The 20,586-nt window shown below is 33.8% G+C and overlaps 1 protein-coding gene across 1 annotated transcript in view; it reads left to right on the forward strand.

The window, feature by feature from the left end:
• The window catches only part of LOC133201670 (scavenger receptor cysteine-rich type 1 protein M130-like), a 30,375-nt gene extending 10,621 nt beyond the window's left edge, over positions 1-19,754 (forward strand). Inside the window, exons 8-18 of the mRNA XM_061337457.1 lie at positions 11,915-11,974; positions 12,175-12,316; positions 12,645-12,817; positions 13,885-14,026; positions 14,344-14,516; positions 15,262-15,403; positions 15,736-15,911; positions 17,791-17,842; positions 18,210-18,379; positions 19,259-19,400; positions 19,493-19,754. Coding sequence (XP_061193441.1) covers positions 11,915-11,974; positions 12,175-12,316; positions 12,645-12,817; positions 13,885-14,026; positions 14,344-14,516; positions 15,262-15,403; positions 15,736-15,911; positions 17,791-17,842; positions 18,210-18,379; positions 19,259-19,400; positions 19,493-19,661 — 1,541 coding nt within the window. The 3' untranslated portion in view covers positions 19,662-19,754. The remainder of the gene's footprint in view (positions 1-11,914; positions 11,975-12,174; positions 12,317-12,644; positions 12,818-13,884; positions 14,027-14,343; positions 14,517-15,261; positions 15,404-15,735; positions 15,912-17,790; positions 17,843-18,209; positions 18,380-19,258; positions 19,401-19,492) is intronic.
• The last annotated feature ends 832 nt before the right edge of the window (positions 19,755-20,586 follow it).

Genomic DNA, 20,586 nt, shown 5'->3' on the forward strand with positions numbered 1-20,586 from the left:
TTCCAAGTTGATATTAAAACAAGACGCGAGAGTCATTTATTTATAATATATAATTATGTAATCTTTTATCTGTTAGAATATCTACAAGCACACCTTGTGATTCTTTATTACCTGACCTGTTCTTGTTATCTTCTGATGCCTTTTTTAAAAACTGTCTATGTTAGAAGAAAAAAACCCCACTTGTTATAGATGTAAATTTACAACACATTTTCCGTTAACTTTCCATATTTATGTACAGCGTGAAAACATCCCATTATTACCTTCATATGGTGTATATGTCCTATAGCTGATTCGGTAGGTAAGAGCATATTCGGTGTAAATTTAATATTTGAATCGAGGCAGGCTACTGACAAATAAGTTGATTTTACAGAAGTTTCAATCTCATTTAAAGTCAGCAATTTGCAAAATCCATGGTCACTAATGACCATGTTTACAAATACAACCTATCGTTGGGTCGAGATTGGACTGACCTGTTTCATACCAATTTTTAGGCCATTATTTTCATACTTACTTTGACTGCAGATTATATTTTTTTTAAAACCTGATTAATACAGAGAGCTCAATGCATGTGTGACCGGTCGACAGGAGATGCTTACTCTACTTAGGCACCTGACATCTGGTGTCTTCATGGGTTCATGTTTTTGACCTTATATCAATTTGCATTCGTTTTAAGATTTGTGAGATTAAGCGGTGTTCGTCATTTTTACACTTCTGTATTGTAGAGGTTTTTCAGTACTGTCGTCTGCGTTTGGAAAGGGCAATGGACAAGTTTGGTTAAGCGATATTAATTGTGACGGAAATGAAGATTCCTTGCTTCTGTGTTCACAATCAGCAATTGAATCCAGCATCTGTACTAGCGGAAGAGAGGTCGGGGTCATTTGTTACAACACAGAAGATGGTGGGTTATGTTTCATTTTTTTCATCCGAGTAGGTTTCATATTTTATTGCAAATCAAAATTCCATGACGTCACTCATTTTAAGTCCCCCATTCCTGATATCCTGAATTATTCATTTCCTCTTTACTTTATGAATTACTACCTCACAAAGAATAATAAAAATCGTCAAGGATTCCTAATTACATGAAGTCCTAACGGGTTTGGTTTACTTTGGAACAGTAAATATTAAATTTTTCATCTTGAGGAGTTTTATAAGTGATTTAATCATCCTTCATCTCCCGACTTTGTTGAGTTTTTTTAATTGCCATTGTTTTATTTATCGATTTCTTTCAATTAGTTTTAGGAGAAATTTGGTTTCAGAGCACACTGCCTATCTATACCATTTCAGTTTTTTGAAATTAATTTTTAGACCAAATACAAAAGCTAAGTAGTGTTTTCTCCCAGAATTTCTTCTATGAACTATGGTGACCCATCTGAAGTATCATTAGTATACCTAGTATTATGAAAGTATAGTCTCATCCATCAATTACCCTTACGTCTTTATTATTCCGATTAAAATCCTAAGAACTTCTGCACGACGTAATAAAAATTAGAGGAAAATTAAGGTTTCTTACCTGCATCCCCTTTAAGAATGAAGGTAATAAACAGTATGACACAGTATTCAAAATTGGAAAAAAAATTTGATCCCAAATTTTAATTGCTTTTATATTTGGTATAGAAACTTCCAAGATATAGTATCAAAAACTTTCTCTAAAGGAATTTTGAAGTTTATATCTATCAAAAGTTTCTTTAGAATTTTATATCTTACATGTTGAGAGAGCGTTTCAGAACTTTTTTTAGTTTTATAAAAACGTGTTTCAAAATTTCTTTAACAAAACCTACGAATTTCGGACATGTTTGGTTTTTAAACATCCTTGCACTTTAACGGATATAAATAAGAGCTTTTAAAACCACAATTAAGAAAAGGCAGAATAAAAATGAAAATAAAACCAACATTAACACTGCCTGCCTGTACTCAGTGATATGTGCAATTTCAGCAAATCAAATACACCCAGTAAACCATAAAAATAAGTAAACAGAGCTTGTACCCATGTTTACAAACACAGGTGTTAGATATACGGATATAAAGAATACTGTTCTCATTGAATATTGCTTTTTTATGTACGTACTAAGCAAAAACATGGAATTATTTTAACAATTAATGTAGAAATTTTAAATTGTTAACAAAATTACAAAGCAAATGGGCCCATATCCCTTTTAATTCGTTTTTTTCATAATAAATATGTCCAATATTTTCACCAATGAATTACCATAAATAAAACTAGTTTGGTATCCATTAATGTGATTATTTTATTGAACACTGTTTTAATCTGTCAACAAGCCTGAAGGCTATTTTATAGAATGAAATGATCGATTCATTGATTGATTGTTGTTTATCGTCCCATTCGAGAATTTTTGACACATATAGAGACGTCACCGTTAGCCGGTAAAGGGCTTCAAATTTAGACCTATACTCGGCACTTCGGACCATTGAGCAGTGAGGGTTCTTTATCGTACCAACGCCTACCGTGACACGGGACCTCTGTTTTTAAGGTCTCATCCGAAAGACCCGTGACCTTCACTTCTAGTGCCGGGCGCTTGGCGAAGGAACAGTTACTACCTATGTTCACGTCTTAGGTTTGACGCGGCGCGGCGAACGAGAATCGAGTCCGGGCCTCCCGATCGCGAAGCGAGCGCCCTACCACTGGGCTATCGTGGGAGGGGAAAATACATTTGAAAAACAAATAAGACGCAAGTTTTTCTTCAAAAAATGCTTTTGTTTTCCAGCTTTTAGTACTTAATATTATGTTATTATATCTAATTTATTTGAATTTGTAAAATGCATTAACTCATATGAGGTGCTTATTGAACTTGTATTGAAGACATCTGGATTTCTGAAAAGAATGATAAACTAGAAATATGTCCATAGAACATGAATGAATAGCCCATAGTTCATCAGTGATTTCAACATGAAAATTTGTATAAGTGTATGAAGTTTGTTGAAAAGATATTGAATAGTTTCTTTGAAATGAGTTTTATACACAAGAAATTGTAAAGTTAAAGGTCAATGGGAAGGTCAAGGTAAAAAAAAAAATGGGCACAGTTGATAAATTCTCACCAAATAACGTATCCGTGCGTAAGCTTGAATATAAATATCTCAAATAGTTTTTTAAAACAATGCTAAATGCAAATTAAAGGAAAAAAGTCAAAGCAAAGGGACAAGGTAAGAATGTTGATGCTTTTAATAGCACTCACTAAAAAATATCAGCATATAAAGTTTGATATATACATTTTTATTTGTTTTTTTTTAAACTGGACTAACACAAAATTGAGAAAAGTGAGGTCAAAGGAAAGAGCAAGGTAATAAAATATAGATGAAGTTGAATAGCTCTGACCAATATGTAACAGCATTTAAAATTTAAAAAGTATCTTGAAAGTTTCTTTGAAACTTAGCTAAACTCTCAGCTAAGAAAAGTGAAATCTAGGTCAAAGAAAAGGTCAAGGTAAAAAATGTTGATGAAATTGAATAGCTCTCCTCACTGTTTATCAGCATATAGGGTTTGATAAAATATCTTTAGTTTCTGAAACTGAGTTACACAATTTTTATAACTAAGTAAAAGGTCATAGGAAAGGTCAAGGTAAAAAATGTTGATGAAGTTGAATAGCTCTCACTACTATATATCAGCATATGAATATGTGAAATAGTTTCTTTGAAACTGAGCTAAACGCAAAGTGTGAGAGAGGGACTGAAGGACGGAAGACGGGACATGACAAACACTATATGCCATGGCCATATTCATTGCAGGGCATAAAAATCACAGGTAAGCTTATGAGTTCCAGGAATAACATTTTCATTTTCCATATTCTAAAAAAAGGTTTTGATCTGATTCTGTTCCAAATATAAGATTAACGGAGTAATTGTCCTTTAATAGAGCCTATTTTTACCTGTTTTGAAAACTCAATTAAGCGAAAATCGAATCGATCGATAACGAGCCTGTACTAGCGTGACGTTACTTCATGGACCAATTGAGGGGTCATTAAAGTTGTCAATGAGATTTACGCCGGGAAATAACGACGATAGTAGCCAGGATATGTCACAATTGCTGTAGAGTTTTGACAAATCGCACTTCATAAATGAAATATGGAGACAACAAACAGTAATCAAGCTCAAAAGTCCATTCAAACAATACAAATGCCTCGTTTTAGAAATTGTTCGTAAGTAGGGCATGCTCGTATTAAATCAACTGGGAGACATAAACTCCATATACAGGTGATAAGGGTATATTGCTACGTATATGAGGGTGGTTGAGGATAGAAAAGTTGAAGTCATCACGTTTATCATAATTTTTTTGTAAGGTTACCTAGTAAAATATCCAAATATGAAACAGATGTGTCAGACTCTATGGTATCTTTTAATGTAAGTTCATTGGGATATATCGAGTTGACAAATGAATGGAAGTAACTATTGTTAATTGATAATACGTCGTCAATGTCGAGCTATGCATCTGAGCTTTCCAATTTAACCCAGATGCTGTTTCTAATGAGAAATTAAGATTTCGAATCAACCCAGAACTTTTAAGGATCAACATGAATCAAATATCCAATAATTACAAAAACCCAATTGCAACAAAATTCTTTTCTTTTTAACCTCAAGTTGAATTTTGAAACAGTTACATGAACAAATCTGTAAAATGATACCCTTTTTCAGTTATATTAGTGGCAAGAATTTCGTTTTTTTTTTAATTTACATTTCAATTTTACTAAAACAAGAAAATATGAATATTAATTTAAACTGGAATACGACCTGATTTATAATGATCATGTACTTCAACACTCAAGTTTAATGTATTATCAAAGACAAAATATTGAGTACAGTGATTTAGACTTGAGGCTATTAGATGTAAGAAGGAAGTTGAGACAATTGCAAGTTTTATTGATTTATTGGCGGTAATGGCCATGGCTGCGTATTGTCAACACAAATACAAAAATAGGAAAAACAGTTTTCCACAATTAATCCTGGGTCCAGATGCTTACCCAGGGAAAAAATTAAGACCCATTTAGACTTTGCCATATGAATTTATTGAATAAAATATCCAGGTAGATCATTACTGGTAAGCTCAATATCCGTCACTGGACTATACAGCAGCTGCATAGTATATGCAGCAAGTGCAAACCCTGTGCCACCAGTAGAGCTAACCCATCCCCCCCCCCCCCAAATACTGGGATTGCAAATTTAAAAGTATATATTGTGAACCCTAAAGTTAACAAAAACAAAGAATTCAATTTGCTATATAGAACCTACTAAGGATATATGGAGATAACGAACAGTATTCAAGCTCAAAAGTTTATTCAAACAATACAAATCAGGAGCAGTGGAAACACGGACCTCTAAAACATCAGAGGTGGGATCAGGTGCCATATAGGAGCGAGCATCCCCTGCCTACCGGTTACACCCGCCATGTGCCCCTTGTCATGATCGGGAAAAAATCTGTAGAGAATTCAATGTGTAAATAATGGCCTAACAATTGATTGAAAAACGTCAGTCAGCATTTGACTTAATGATAGATTGTATTTGCCAGCAAGGTCATTGTATATACCATAGAATTTGCGAAATGATGACTTTAAACAAGACTGTTGATATTCTTGTTTCATCAACTTGTTTGTCAATAGCTTGCCTCGTTTTAGAAATTGTTCGTACGTAAAAAAAATACTCTTGCATATCGAATCAACCGAGAGACACAAAGCCCATATGCATGTGATAAGGGTATATGCGTTTATCATAAGACTTGGTTGTTAAGTTGCCATTAACGTCTTATCTAATACAATATCCAAATATCAAACATATGTGTAAGACTCGTAAGACTCTGTGATATCTCTGTGCTATCTTTTTGACCTTGAAGATCACTGGGATATATCGAGTCGAAATATGAATGGAAGTAACTATTTTTAATTGATAATACGTCGTCGATATATCTAAATGTCGAGTTGAAGGCCACAGCAAGTGTTTTCTTATTCTCATGTATAAGATTTTGAATAAATTCTGCTTCATATGAATACGAATATGCTCATGACGGGGCGCAATTGGTGCCCAAGGGAATTCCAACAGATTGTTGGAAGACCTGGTCTCCAAAAACTACATAGATATTGTCAATCAGAAATCAAGCATCTTTTTAATGTCAACTTCAGAGTAGTTGTGTGTACAATCAGAATGTTTTTAACAAAATAACATTGCAAATGACCAATGACAAGTAAATTTACGAGTTCCATTTTTATTGAAAAAGCAGCTGTTGATGATCTCAAAAAGCCCAGACTTTAATTTATCATGGGGAATGGTTGTATAAAGTGATAAAAAAAAGTTTGGATTTTATTGATTTAGGTAAAATTTTGTGATAACTAAATTTCTTTAAGTTCTTTGGAATTTTTAAGTATGCACATCTGATTTACACCACTTTTAGAATATATTATTGTACAGTACTCCTGAGGTTTCTCCTTCACTGCTGATAATATTTTAATGAGGAGTAAAGAAGGAGGCTTGGTAGAACATTTACTGGAACCCGCTATGTATCTTTGGTTGTAAGGATTTTTATGAAGTTTAGGAATCCATTATATGTATTGTAATTCAAATTCATTTTGATTGTTAGGAATATTAAAAATATTTAAAACTGACATACGATTTTGAAGAATTTCCTCCTTAGAAAGGGAGCTATGGTATAAGTTTATTACCACTAGAAGAATTAAATCCCAGTTCCTCTAAAATACAATTGAAATAATGAGCCTTACAAACAAATACAATGTTGTTACCTGCTTTGTCAGTTCGGACCAGTACAAACTGATCGTGTAATGTATCTAATTCTATTTTCACTTCTGAAGTATTGAACACAGAAGGATAGATGGTTTTCATATTGCCCCTCAATCGCTTAATGCGAGATTTCAACATCCATCTGATACATTTATTCCATTCTGAAAAAGTGTAAAGGTCTTTTTCATGTTTGGCCAATCGCTCTTCCACAGAATTCATAATATTTATGAAATTATGACGCCGGTTGAAAGATCGAGTTCCCTAAATTTTGGCCCTTTTAAAATAAGTGATTTAAGGTCATCATTATTAACTATATTTAGTGCAGCAGGACTATAGTTGTAGGGTGAAAAAGAACATGAACACTTTGGAGGATTATGTTTCAGGTGTTCGATATCTAGGCCCTGAAGAGTTTTCTTGTAATTAAAAAAATGGAAGCAAAAGTCGATGTATATTTGTAATAAATATAAAATGTTGATTTCAACTTAAAGTATGGTGGAATACAAGACTGGACCCTTTTGTTATTAAATATATTTCTTTATACCGTATGTGGAAATTTTAGCGAGACGCAAATTTGGCGATTCGTCCTTAAAAATCGGCATTTTATTTTTAGCGAGAAGTAATTTTAGCGATTTTAAAATGCTCACTAAAGAAGATATTATAAAGAAAACGTAATTAATTTTTAGACATATTCAATGTTAGCGATCTCAACACCCTCGCTAATAATACCAAAATTAAATCCTCGCTAAAAATTCTGCTTATACGATATTAACCGCGTCAATTCCTTTATTGGTATATTGAAGTTGAAGGAAAAAACGGGTTGTTTTAGCAGCATTTTCTTCCGTAAAACGTGACGGTTTAAAATGCCTATGTTTTGCAATATGTATAATCACAGATCCGAGTCTGTATTCTGGTGTCGAAGATTCCAATATGGACTTTCCTTGACTTTCTCAAATAGCCTATTTATAAGTTTCAAAGGGACAGAGTAAAGATTGGTGCGAATGTGATGAAGATCTAACTTTTTTTTACATAAGGTAATAGTGAATCAAAGGAGACATCGCGTACAATAGGTTTATTGTAAGACCGATGTCCATGACTACGTTGTTAAAAAGTCCCATCACATTCACATTGCTACATGTAAACTGTGGACTGGAAAGATTCCAAACACTATCGACATTGTCATTGCATCCATATGGAAAGTCCGTGCCTAGTTTTCTAACCCAAATTTTCGTTGTCTACGGAAATGTGTACTCAATGATGGGTTATTAGTATGATGGTAAATCTTTTCTAGAATTCTAACTTTCGTTGACAAAATAGAATGATCAGGTAAATTAAAGTGCTTGAATAGAAGCTGCTTGTCCCCATCGTTAATTAGAAATCTATGCCCCGATATGCTTTTATTAAGGGAACCCTTGGTTTCACCAACATAAATAAGCCCACAAAGATTACATTCTATTCCGTAGACAACATTAGAAGATTTGCAGTACAGATTTCCCCAAGTTTTGGAAAAGAAGCTCTGTCCAGTAAGATTACTAGTAAAAGAAGTTTAAGTAATCAAAACGTCACAGGTTTTACAATTTTTCATAGAACATTTTGAAATAGAATACATGAGATCGGAAAAATAAAACTTCAAATATATCTCTAATAGAAACTTTAAATTCTCTCATTTTTTTGTATGAACTATTGTTTTTATACCAAAACTGGGAATCCGAAGACTGTGCAAATGACATATGTTTTATATCCCTGAGGATTATCCGAGGGATACCGTATGAACTCTTTGAGTCTGTGTCCCTTATGGACTCAAAAGAGTGACGCCTTTTTATACTGAGCGACGCTTCTAAACAAAACGCAGTGAACAAGTCTCCAATCAGTGAACACAATACGGCAACACAAATGGGAGCCAATAACAATTTTGCTTTATGGAGGCATCCCAAACAAAGCAGTAATGTCATCAATCAGTGACCACCAAACCGAAACATTTAATTAGGAGGCAGCAACAATCAGTAAACACCATGCAACAACACGGGAATGAGAGACAACAACATTTTTGCTTTAATCGTGCATCCCAAACGCAGACACCAAGCACGTCATCAATCAGTGATCATCAAACCACAACAATTTAGACTCAGCAAAAATTTTGCCTTATTTGGACATTCCAACGCAACTCGGTGTTATATAATCAATCAGTGAACACCATGAAACAAAATACTTATGGGATCCACCAAAAATTTTGCTTTATTACAATTACGTCATCAATCACGTGCACCATACCACAACATTTGATTGCGATCCAGCAATTTTAATGCTTTATTTGGACATCCCACCATAACCTGGTGTCAAGTCATCAGTTGGTGAACATCATGCAACAAAACAAAACTGGGAGCCTGCAACAAATTTGCTTTCTCTGGGAAACCCAACACGACTGGGGTGTCACGTTACCAATTAGTGAACACCATGAAACAACATACAAATGAACACCATGGTCAATGATCATCGATCTTTGGGGGTTTTGTTACTATGGGATCAGTCAGGAAATATTGCAGTGATTGCTAAACTCTATGCCGAAGAAAGCTATTGCCAAAGGAATTTTAGTGACTTTGATTTCTAAACAATTCAGGATTAACATTTCTAATTTCATGGTTTCTATATACTTAAGAATGTATTCATTGTAAGCTGTACACCATCAAAACCTGGTTAGGAATTCTGCCAGCCTTTCTCAACAACTTATGTAATTTATGTATGTGTGACTAGATCTTTATTCAACATTTTTGTGAAGCAAGACAAAGTTAACTTCCTGAACAACGTCATTCTCCCTGTGTATTATTAGATAAAATGATTCGGTCTTCAATTTTCTGCAGCTTTGTCTATAGGATTGACTTTTTTAACATGGTATAGAGGTCTTTACCTTGTTATGCAACTTTCAGTAATTTAAATGCTTTCTGTTCATAATTTGAGCTTTAAATCTGTAATTTGTTGACAATACTTTTGCTTTCATTTTCTAATGTACGCTTGATTTTAGATAAGAATAATTTTGATCGTTAGATTAATATCCATTATGTCAGCACGTACTGTATCATACGTGAATCATTCAAAAAAAAGGGTAATTAAAGTCTATAAGTGAATCCCTATCACTAGTACTGCTAGAGTATTAATACTACATTAAAAAAATTAAAATTCTGAGCATAGCCCAGAAGCGTAAGTTCAGAAAGTCAATCCGTATTTTGAAACAATACTGAGGGATAAATACGGAATTTCCGTAATAGTTAACAGCTCTGATAGTAATATTCCCCTTCCCTTGACAAATATTAGAGATTACACCTAAAAGCTTGATATTTGCCCCAAATGAGAAGTGTGCATGAAAAATAAAATGTATGCTTAATTGTTGGTAAAGATCCTATAATTCAATTTCTCTTGTGATCTTAAAAAGTATTTTTTTTTTAAATTAGGCTTTGTTAAGCCATATGAGCATCATATACTCTATGGAAAAATAATGCAGTGCCTGATTTTATAACAAAGTTTTGCAATTATCTTAGAGCTACCTTGCTTTTTATTTAAATTAGAAATAAGGAGATATCATAAATTGCATGTGGAATCTCAGTATTTATATGCAGAGTGTTAGTATCTAAGCCAAGAAATGTCAAAAATTGTTGTAGGACTTGTTACCTTCAAGTCTTAGCAAGTGGAACAAACACATCACATACGGTTTGCACAGTAAAAAGTACCTGATTTTCTTGCTATCAGAAAAATCCTCTAAATAGTGTACAACATTGCTACTCCCTCAATGTTTCCCTAAGGGCCCACTTAAAAGTTGAAAAGCCTTGTCAATGTAAGTACAGCTGACTGCATAGCCAACTGGTCAAAATATATCCATGTAAATTTAACACTGTATTTTAAAATAAAACTAGCAAAATCTGCAGGGTGTATAGGCAACAATCTAAATGCATTTTTGATATCCAGGCAAGTCAATAGATCCCCTTTTTCAACATGGCTAACGTGTCTGAAGGAGTGTCAAAGACGCGTCAAGTACCAAGGAAAGGTCTTAAAGCATGAAATCATTAACACTAACTTAATCCTGCTTGATATCACTAATAGCAGAGTAACCTAAAGAATTCATCCTGCTTGGATGCTTACCTAACTAGTTGTAGCCTAACGTCAGACAAAACAGAGGTTAAAGGAGAATGGTTCTGTCAATTCTTTTTTTATTTCTTGTTTAAACTACTTAATTTTCAATTACCTATAAAGATTTAAGATTGCAAAAAAATTGAATGATCACTCTGTTGCACTCTTTTGACCATGGTCAGCTCTTGTTGCCGAGGTAACCTGTCCAGATGACGGTGGGAAAAGAACTGAAATGATTTGCAGGCAACTGTACACTGTAATGATAAAATTAAGGGATGTCTAAGTGAAGAACAGAAATTGTACACCAGCTTACAAAGGCCCAGGCTTATTAAAAATAAATTCCCTAGAAATTAAAATCATATCACTTACCAACTTGGCCTCTACTGCTACATAGTAGTATTGTAACTGTTGGATACTAGGAAGCCTTGCATGTAAAACCACCCCCGTTCGTTTTTAATTTTTTGTTTTATTGAAATGAGAAAATAAATTATTTTAATTATAACTGACATAGGGAACCAGTCATAGTGTCCGCGGACAAAACATATTTTAAAATTAATTTAACTTATTTTAACATAGTGTATGAGCCATTTTATGACCCCCATAAAATGTTTGAAAAATACGCATTGATAAACAGAAATTTCTGTTGTTTATGGGAAAACTTTATGATTATAAAGTAATGCCAGGCGTGCTTGAATTGATGACAAGTATTGTACTATACTGTGGATTTTGAGATCTAAGGGTGGATAACTCCTACTGAAAAACAATACCACATGATTAGAATAATTTGTGTGTAGTATTGACTAATGATTGAAAATGCAGCGTTACATTGTATATAAAAGACAAATACACAATAGGTTTGCCCAATGTCGAATATCGACAGCACATATAATTTATTTTATTTATATTTTTGTCTTTAAATCATTTGTAGACTGTCCTTAATTGTGCTCTAGTCATATTATAGCCTGAGCGATAAATTCTTTATTTATTTGAATTTAAAAATTGCCCGTAGTTCAACCTATACCTTACCGAAAGTAAAAGTAAAATGAGTTGTGTCCCTTTGCAGGGTCAACCTTAAAGCTGAAGGAAGAACATTGCTCTTCTTCGTTACCCACTGAACGCAACTGTTAGTTCTAAAGGCTGCTGTTTAATATTTTCCCAGCCCCCTTCTCCCATTCTGAACAGTTCACAACAGTTATTTCCTGGTTCACTTTTTGCTGCCGATAAAAAGAACCGATGTCTTAATGTTTGGCATGCGCAATTGCAACCTCCGCGTTTCATAATTTTTTGAGGAGTCTTCTTATTTCATTTACATTTTAATTCCAGGTAGAGTAAGAATTGTTGATGGTAGCTCTTCTGGTGAGGGTCTAGTTGAAGTTTCGGTTAATAACCGATGGCGAAGGGTATGCTACAAAAGGTGGTACAAAAATGAGGTTGATGTGACATGTAGAGGTCTTGGATATTCAAGGTAATTTTAGATTGTACTATTGAAAAAATTGGGGATGGGGGAGGGGTTGCGGGTTATCATTTTGTTAAATATTCAACATATTTCTTTAGCATTCCGCACAATCGCAGTCATCTTTAGTAGAAATATTTTTAAAACATCATGTGTACTTTTTAAGCAAACGAACATCATATTTCATTCATGTAGTAATGAATAACCTATTAAGTTCTTTCCTTGTCTCCAAATTCGGTTAAGGGTGTTAGAATGTATTAATATTCCCTAAATCTGAATGTAGATGAAGATTTTTTTTCTGTCAATGTACACGTTTATAAATATAGCAGCTTATTTGTAGAGGTATTCCAATGTCATTGAAGATATTTGAAGAGGAGAAAAAAGAGACTTGGTTCTTAGACGGCATGGATTGTGATGGAAATGAAGATTCTTTGCTAGAATGTGCAGCATCAAGATCCACCGGTTGTAGCAATGGTCTTAAGTTAGGAGTTATTTGTTACCACGCGATAAATGGTGGGTTGTGGAGAATTAACGCAATTTATATTTCATCTTTGAGGAATCTATAAAATTGAAAATTATGCATTTGGATGCAGGATGTAGACAGAATTTCATTTCTTTATTTTTTGTTCTTGATACTTTTACGACTCATTTCTTTTCGCATTTCATTGCATTGAAACCGTCATGGTAGCCCAGTCGGTTTTGATCGAAAAGTCAAGGGTTCAAACCCCGTCTGCGACTGACCTAAGTCGATAAAGAAATAAGTAGCAAATGTTCCTCCGCAAAGCGCTCGGCACTTTGAAGCAAAAGTTGCAGGTCTTTGGGATTAGACCTTAAAAACCGAGGTCGCTTGTCACGGCAGGCGTTGGCACGACAAAGATTCCTCATTGTTGAATGGTCCTGATTGCCAAGTAAAAATCAAAATTTGAAGCCCTTCACTGGTAAATGTTGATGTCTCTATATGAGTGAAAAAATCTCGAACAGGACGTAAAACAACATATATTCAATCAATTAATCATTGAATTGAACATTCCCATTTGCGTAAAGCAATTCCCTCTCTTATTGGTCAACCATTCCAAAGCTTATTGGTTGAGTCAAATCAAAGAAGCACCTAACACAATATAACTGTAGTTATTAATAGATTTTAATTTGTACTATTTAGAAACTTCACATCTATAGTCCATGACATTATAGACACATGTTAACACCAACGACTTAATCAACTATTTTTGGTGGGATTGTTAAGTGGAAATTTAATTTTGTGTATTGTAGGCACTTTTGAAAATTGGAAAACTATCCTTAGATTTCCGAGTAAATGGCTATAAATAGACGACGTGAAGATGATTCGCCTAATGTATGCAATTTGATAGGGCGGCGGTTTGTCAAAACCCCTGCATAATACCTAGCTTGCTGTTGTCGTGTATATGTTATTTAGTTTCAACCAATCAGCAGCAAAAAGGACAGTGAACGAAAGAAAAAATGAAAGAATAGAGCAAAAGATCTCAGACACGGGCTAATGCGAAATGAATTACCTTTCAAAGATGCATAAAATTTTGCACATTGTACATTGTTTGCATTCACAGATGTTACCAGAATTGTTAATGGCAGTTACCCGGATGAGGGTCTAGTTGAGATTTTTGTGAATGATCGATGGCGAAGTGTATGTATCAATGGATGGGACAAAAATGACGCTGATGTAACATGTAGAAGTCTAGGCTATTTAAGGTAATTTTAGATAGTGTCACCACACAGCAAATGCAGGTTTTCATTCAAATATAATTTCACATTTTCTGCAGCTATCTATACGATTGAGGTTATTTCTGGTAGAAATATTGTAAAACGTCATATGCAGTGCTCAATAAATGAACATTGTATTTCCTTGGCAACGATTTAAATGCTCTTTTCCTTGTCTTTCGAGAAATCAGGTGGTTTGGGGATCTGAAATTTTAATACTTATTTTTGTTTCTTACATTTAAATACATGTATAGATAAGAATTTAAATTATTTCAATTACTGTATTTTTAAAAGCATCTTTTCTGCAGAGGTCTTCCAGTCTCAATGCCGACATTTGGAGGGACGGAGAATGATAATTGGTTCTTCGACCAAATGTCTTGTTACGGATATGAAGATTCTTTGTTAGAATGTACAACATCAGGTTCCACAAGTTGTTACGATGGTCGAGGAGCGGGAGTTATTTGTTACCGAGCAGTAAATAGTGAGTTGTTTAGAATTTATGCGTCCTATATTTCATGCTTTAAATCAAAATATCTTTTCATTTTTTATAATGATTTATTTTAGTGAAGACAACTTGTAACCGGTTAACCGGTAACTCGGTCGTAACAATGGTAATCAGATAAAACTTCTATAATCGGTTAGTTGAAAAAAAAATCTTAGCAAACATGGGAGTAGTAGATCAGTTTGCAAAGTGATGATTATTGTTTAAACACCATGTCGTTACCCAGGTTATCTTGTATTTCTTTAATGATAATATTCAAATCAGTATTGAGGATTGTGAACTGATTATAATCTGTCTTTACCCCGTCTATCTTTCTTTATTTATCTAACAAATTATATTATTAAGCAACCATTGTAATTTCAGTGATAGTTTAAACTCAGTTTTGATTATGGTGATACATGTAATGCAATATAAAAAATACTCTGCTAGGAGGAAAATTGATGTCTATGAAATCTTTTCTTATAAAATTTTTCTCACCTATTGAACACGAAATAAAATGTATATAAATATCTTATCAACATACGCAAATTAATACCAACGTCTTTTTGAGTCTCAATGTGTACATTTACACAGCTTACTTAAATCAATATGCCCAAAATGTGTATATTGATACTAATAAACCATTAATCGATCGGAACGGCTGCGGATGCGGTTGACCGATAAGCTATTCTGTTTTCGATTACCATCCCTAATTTATTTGCATTTATTCATTTATGCATGTCAGATGTAACAAGAACTGCTAATGGCAGCTCTCCTGGTGAGGGTCTAGTTGAAGTTTTGGTTAATGACCGATGGCGAAGTGTATGCTACAATGGATGGGGCATCAATGAGGCTGATGTGACATGTAGAAGTTTAGGATATTTAGGGTAATAGCAGATTGTATTTTTAAACAACAAGTTGGTCTAGAAGTTAAAAATGACATTTTTTTGCTATATTTCTCTTCTTTCAATTTGAATATACATAGAAAAGTTGCTGGCAATGAACTTTAAATAAAGAGTCTTTTTTATTAGAGGTATTCCGGTCGCATTCCCAACATTTTTCTTTTCTTTTCAAATAAAAGTATGTATTATTCATTTAAGTTAATAATCAATAACAGAATAAGTCATTTTTTCCTATAGTTTAGTACCATAGGCAGGCTCCTCTTGTACGTTTATGCCAATTTATCATTGATACGAAACTGTTGCTGACTGTTTTATAGAGGGTTTCCGGTTTCCTCGCAGCCATCTTCAGAGGATATGGAAGACATGATGATGTTGGGCGACATAAATTGTAATGGAAATGAAGATTCTATATTAAAGTGTTCACAATCAGTCATTCGATCCAGCGGCTGTAATGGAGGAAAAGCTGGGGTCGTTTGCTACCACATTAAAAATGGTACCTTTGAACGATTCTTTCTTATTTTTACTAAATTTGAATTAATATACAGTGTAGTATTATATTAAATAGTTGTATGAAATGACAGAATTTGAATATCATCTCTTCTGATTTTCTTCAGAAACGATGAAATATGTAAACGAAAATTCCGCCCGAGGAAAGAGTGTAATTACACCTAAAATATATATTAATGGGTCTTGGAGATTATTATGTAACAACAACTGGGATGACAACAATGCAAAGGTTATCTGCAGAAGTCTTGGTTATACTGGGTATGCCTCTCTTTCATTCTGCTCTTAGTCATTCTCTCGCTCTCTTTTCTCTCTCCATTTACCAAATACCATATGCAATAAGTACTACTAAAAAAATCTTTTTATACCCGCACTTTCTAAAGAAAGTTCTGGTATATTGTTGTTACCCTGGTCTGTCCGTCCGACACTTTCTTCTTAATCTTTTGGAGTATGGTAGCTAGTGTTCTGTAGATGTACAATAAGGTTTTGGAATTTTCAATTTTACCCTGGAGGCCGAAAAACGATGTTTTTTTTCTTTTAAAAAAACCCCTGGTTCCCAAAATTCCTCTCACAATTTACACAGTGGCCAAATCGTCTGTAGATGTAGATGTGCAATAAGGTTTGGGAATTTCATTTTCTCCCTTGGGGTCGAAAATGTGTTTTTTTTAAACAAAAAACCTGGTTCCCGGAACTCCTCTTACATTTTACGCAGTAGCAAATTCATCTTTTGAATGATTATTAATGGTGTCCTGTAGATGTGCAGTAAGGCTTCGGTATTTTCAATTTCACCCTGGATGCCGAAAAACGATGGTTTTTCTTTAAAAAAAAACCTTGCTTCTTAGAAACGCGATGACTTCATCTTTTCTATCGTCAACTTTCCTTATTTATGTAGTAATATACCCTTATCACCTGCACATTGAGTGTTTATGTCTCCCAGTTGATTCGATACGCAAGAGCATGCTTTACGTACGAACAATTTCTAAAACGAGACACGCTATTGACAAACAAGTTAATGAAACAAAGATATCAACGGTCTCGTCTAAAGTCAACATTTGGCAAGTTCTATTGCCGATACAATGACCTTGTCAGCAAATACAATCTATTATTAAGTCGAATGCTCACTGGCGTTTTTCATACTAATTGTTAGGTCATTATTTACAGACTAAATTGTCTACGGATTTTTCTGTTTGCCCTATCATGACAAGGAACACTTGGCGGGTGTAACCGGTCGACGGGGGATGCTTACTCCTCCATGGCACCTGATCACACCTCTGATGCTTTTCGAGGTCTGTTTGCCCTGCTGTCGATTTGTATTGTTTCAATGAACCTTCTAGGTTGATTACTGTTCGTTATCTCCATATTTCTGTTAACAACAGTTTCCTAAATTCCAAATTGACTTAATGCGAAATATTACAATCCGTGTTTTTATTCACGAGTGACAATTTACACGTGAATTTTTGCAAATATTGAAAATGATTAAAACATACAAAATCCCCGCATCGAATTACCGACTACGTCAATGAAGTAAAGTAGGGGATTTTACTAAAGTGTCGCCTACTTTAGTATAAGGTGACGACGAAACATACAATATTTTACTTGATAAAATAAGGGTATATAACACACACACACACACCCCCCCTACCCCCCCCCCCCCACACACACACAAAGAGAGAGAGAAAAAAAAAACCATGAAAGGATTGACTGGAAGGAATCGACTGGTTTGGGAGGCTTGCCTGCATGGATGGGTGGCAACGAGGTCAAGATGTAAGATCATATTGAATATATTAACATATGCAATTTTACTATATTCCAAACCGTTTGATTTAATGATGTGATATTTGTGACATGTAACAACTATGACGTAACAGCCTACGATACTGCGGTACGAAAATACAGATGCAAAGAGAAAGTAAAGGAAATGTAATTAACATAAAATTCCACTCATGAGAGAGGATTTTTTTTTATATTTTCATTCGTGCTTTGCACTCGTGAAATATAAAAAAAATCTTGTCCAACTCGTGAAATAAATTCCATATCTAGCCTCAAAACGTTGAATATACTCTTTATATTTATGTCAATATCTTTTAACATGAATTTTTATCTGTAGTCATTGGGGTGATAGAAAGTATTGAGCTACAGTTATCATTTAACAGATGGCAAACACAAAGATTTATACACTTATTTCATTGCCGGTTTACTTTGATGTTTTTGATCTGTAGTCAGTGGGATGATATTGAAAACACAATGTCATAATTCACTGTTTAACATGACATTAGTTATATTGCAGATATGCTCTGTCAGTGCGAAATTGGGAAAATGCAAGTGCATTTGGAGAACCTTTGGCGAACTCTATGTCGTGCTCTGGATTCGAAAGGATGCCAACACATTGTACATTTTTCTTGATTAACGGTGGAGACTGTAATACCAACGGTAGTGTGGAAATTGAGTGTTTTTCCGGTAAGATAAAAATTTTATTCCGTTGTAAGAATTGATATGCTCTACTGAGTTCTATATGTCTGGTGTGGTTACAAATGTGCCCTAAGCTTTAGTTAATCTCTACGGATCACTATAGGAATGCTAGGACTCCTGTACACTAGTCTATTGATAATCTCTACCAAGTACTACAGATCCGATAATAAACCAATGTCGACCGGTCTCATCCGCTTTGAACCCAATGTTTTGATCAGGTACTGAGGTAGACGGAGTAATTGGTCGTCAAATTTAATGTGAAAAGAATAGCCTTACATATGTCAGACGAATTACGACCCAACGATAGGCTGTATTTGCAAACAAGGTCGTTATAACGACCAAGAAATTTGAGGAAAACTGACTTTAAAATTGGTGAAAGCAAAATGCTGACTTTAAGTTAGGTTTTTGAATAACTTGTTAATTCATGTTAAAATGAATATAAAGGAGATACAAAAATGTCAATAATCTGATTTTTTTTACTTGATGAAAGTTTTTTTTTTTTTTTTTTTTTTTTTTTTTTTTTTTTTTTTTCAAAATTTGATTTGTTCTTTTAATTGCAAAAGGATGTCAAAAATATCAAAGTCATCATCAAGTTGAACATAAAAATAGTAGCCAAAGTCTTAATGTCACCATTATAAACATTCATTACATATACAGCAAATGTGTTTCTCATTTATTTCTGATTCAATCTTGACAAAAACAAATAAGTCGTTTTAAACAAAAAAACATCTGAATATTTTTGCAGTTGTTGATTGAATCTAGATATTTTCAAATCTGAAAAACGTTACCTTCAGATTGTGTATAAAAATATTGGTCAGCATACATATCTACCACGAACCTGTTTAATTATAACGCGTCTATGTACAGGAAATATTAGACTTGTCAATGGAGCTTCAAGCAACGAAGGGCGAGTAGAAGTGTTTTTCAATGGGGTGTGGGGCACTGTGTGTGATGACGACTGGGATGATAGGGATGCGCGCGTAGTTTGCAGAAGTCTTGGCTATTCAGGGTGAATATTGCCACATTTTTACTTTTTTTATCTATTAAGCCACCAAAAATTTACAAATAGTTATCCTCATGCTTTGATAATTTAATTTACAGAGACTCCACAGCTCACGGAAATGCCTATTATCAACAGGGATCGGGAACTATTTGGTTTGATAACGTTGACTGTCAGGGAACAGAGTCGTCTATCTTTTATTGTAGGCACAATTTCTACGGAAAACATAACTGTGGTCACTCTGAGGATGCTGGTGTAACATGCCAATAGTTTCTATAATTTTTTGGAGTTGTTGTCGACAGTTATATACACTCAATTCATTATTTTAATGATTTTTTTCAGAAAAAAAATTGGCAACTGCAAAGCGAGAAACTTTTTTCATCTTTAAATTTCAATTTTATAAACATTATATAAAAGTGTTATAATTCTTTTAATATAATAAATGAAGATTCAAAAAATAACTTCTGGTAGACGTAGAGATCAGATGTTGGAGTCTAAATTTTCACTAATTAAATCTGAACATTTCACATTCATTCTTTTCATTTTATAGCTAAGTACTGTACTATATTAATGCGATAGGAGGTAAATTTAAAATTACTTGTATACATTATAGCCATCAGAGCGTTACAAACACAGAGATTTAATACTCTTCGAAATCTCGCATTATCCTCATAATTATTACATTTTGAGGACAACAAATTGAAATCACTTATATCTTTGGAATTTTATAAGTAACGAAATGAAGCCTTTAAATCTTATCAAATAATTATTCAGAATGTTTTCTTATATTTTGATTTATAATTAATACAATAAAGAAGGAGGAATTTCAAAAGGAAACAGGTGAATCTCGAGTAGCCATGCTTCAAAAATATCGCCAACTTTTGATTGTTGACATCTTCAATTTTCCTTTTGTTTATTAACCAATTGCGTTAAAGCGTTACAAATTCTGTACCCAATGCACAAAAGATTTAACATATATAAACTTTAAGTCAACATATAAAAGAAATAAAGGTTAGGTTAAGAATAATGGCTGGACAGGTACACATTTTAGCAAATACACTCGTTCATAAAGGAGTTTCTAATCTCTGTATCTCTGTTATTTTTGTCTTTGATTGTAACTTAACATTAAATGTGAATTTTGAAATCAACATATTTATTATTATTAGTGGAATCATTTGTCGTGAATCTTCACATA

This window comes from Saccostrea echinata, unplaced genomic scaffold (assembly GCF_033153115.1).
Source record: "Saccostrea echinata isolate AGI-Se365-2 ecotype Australia unplaced genomic scaffold, CSIRO_AGI_Sech_v1 ptg000045l, whole genome shotgun sequence".
NCBI lineage: Eukaryota > Metazoa > Mollusca > Bivalvia > Ostreida > Ostreidae > Saccostrea > Saccostrea echinata.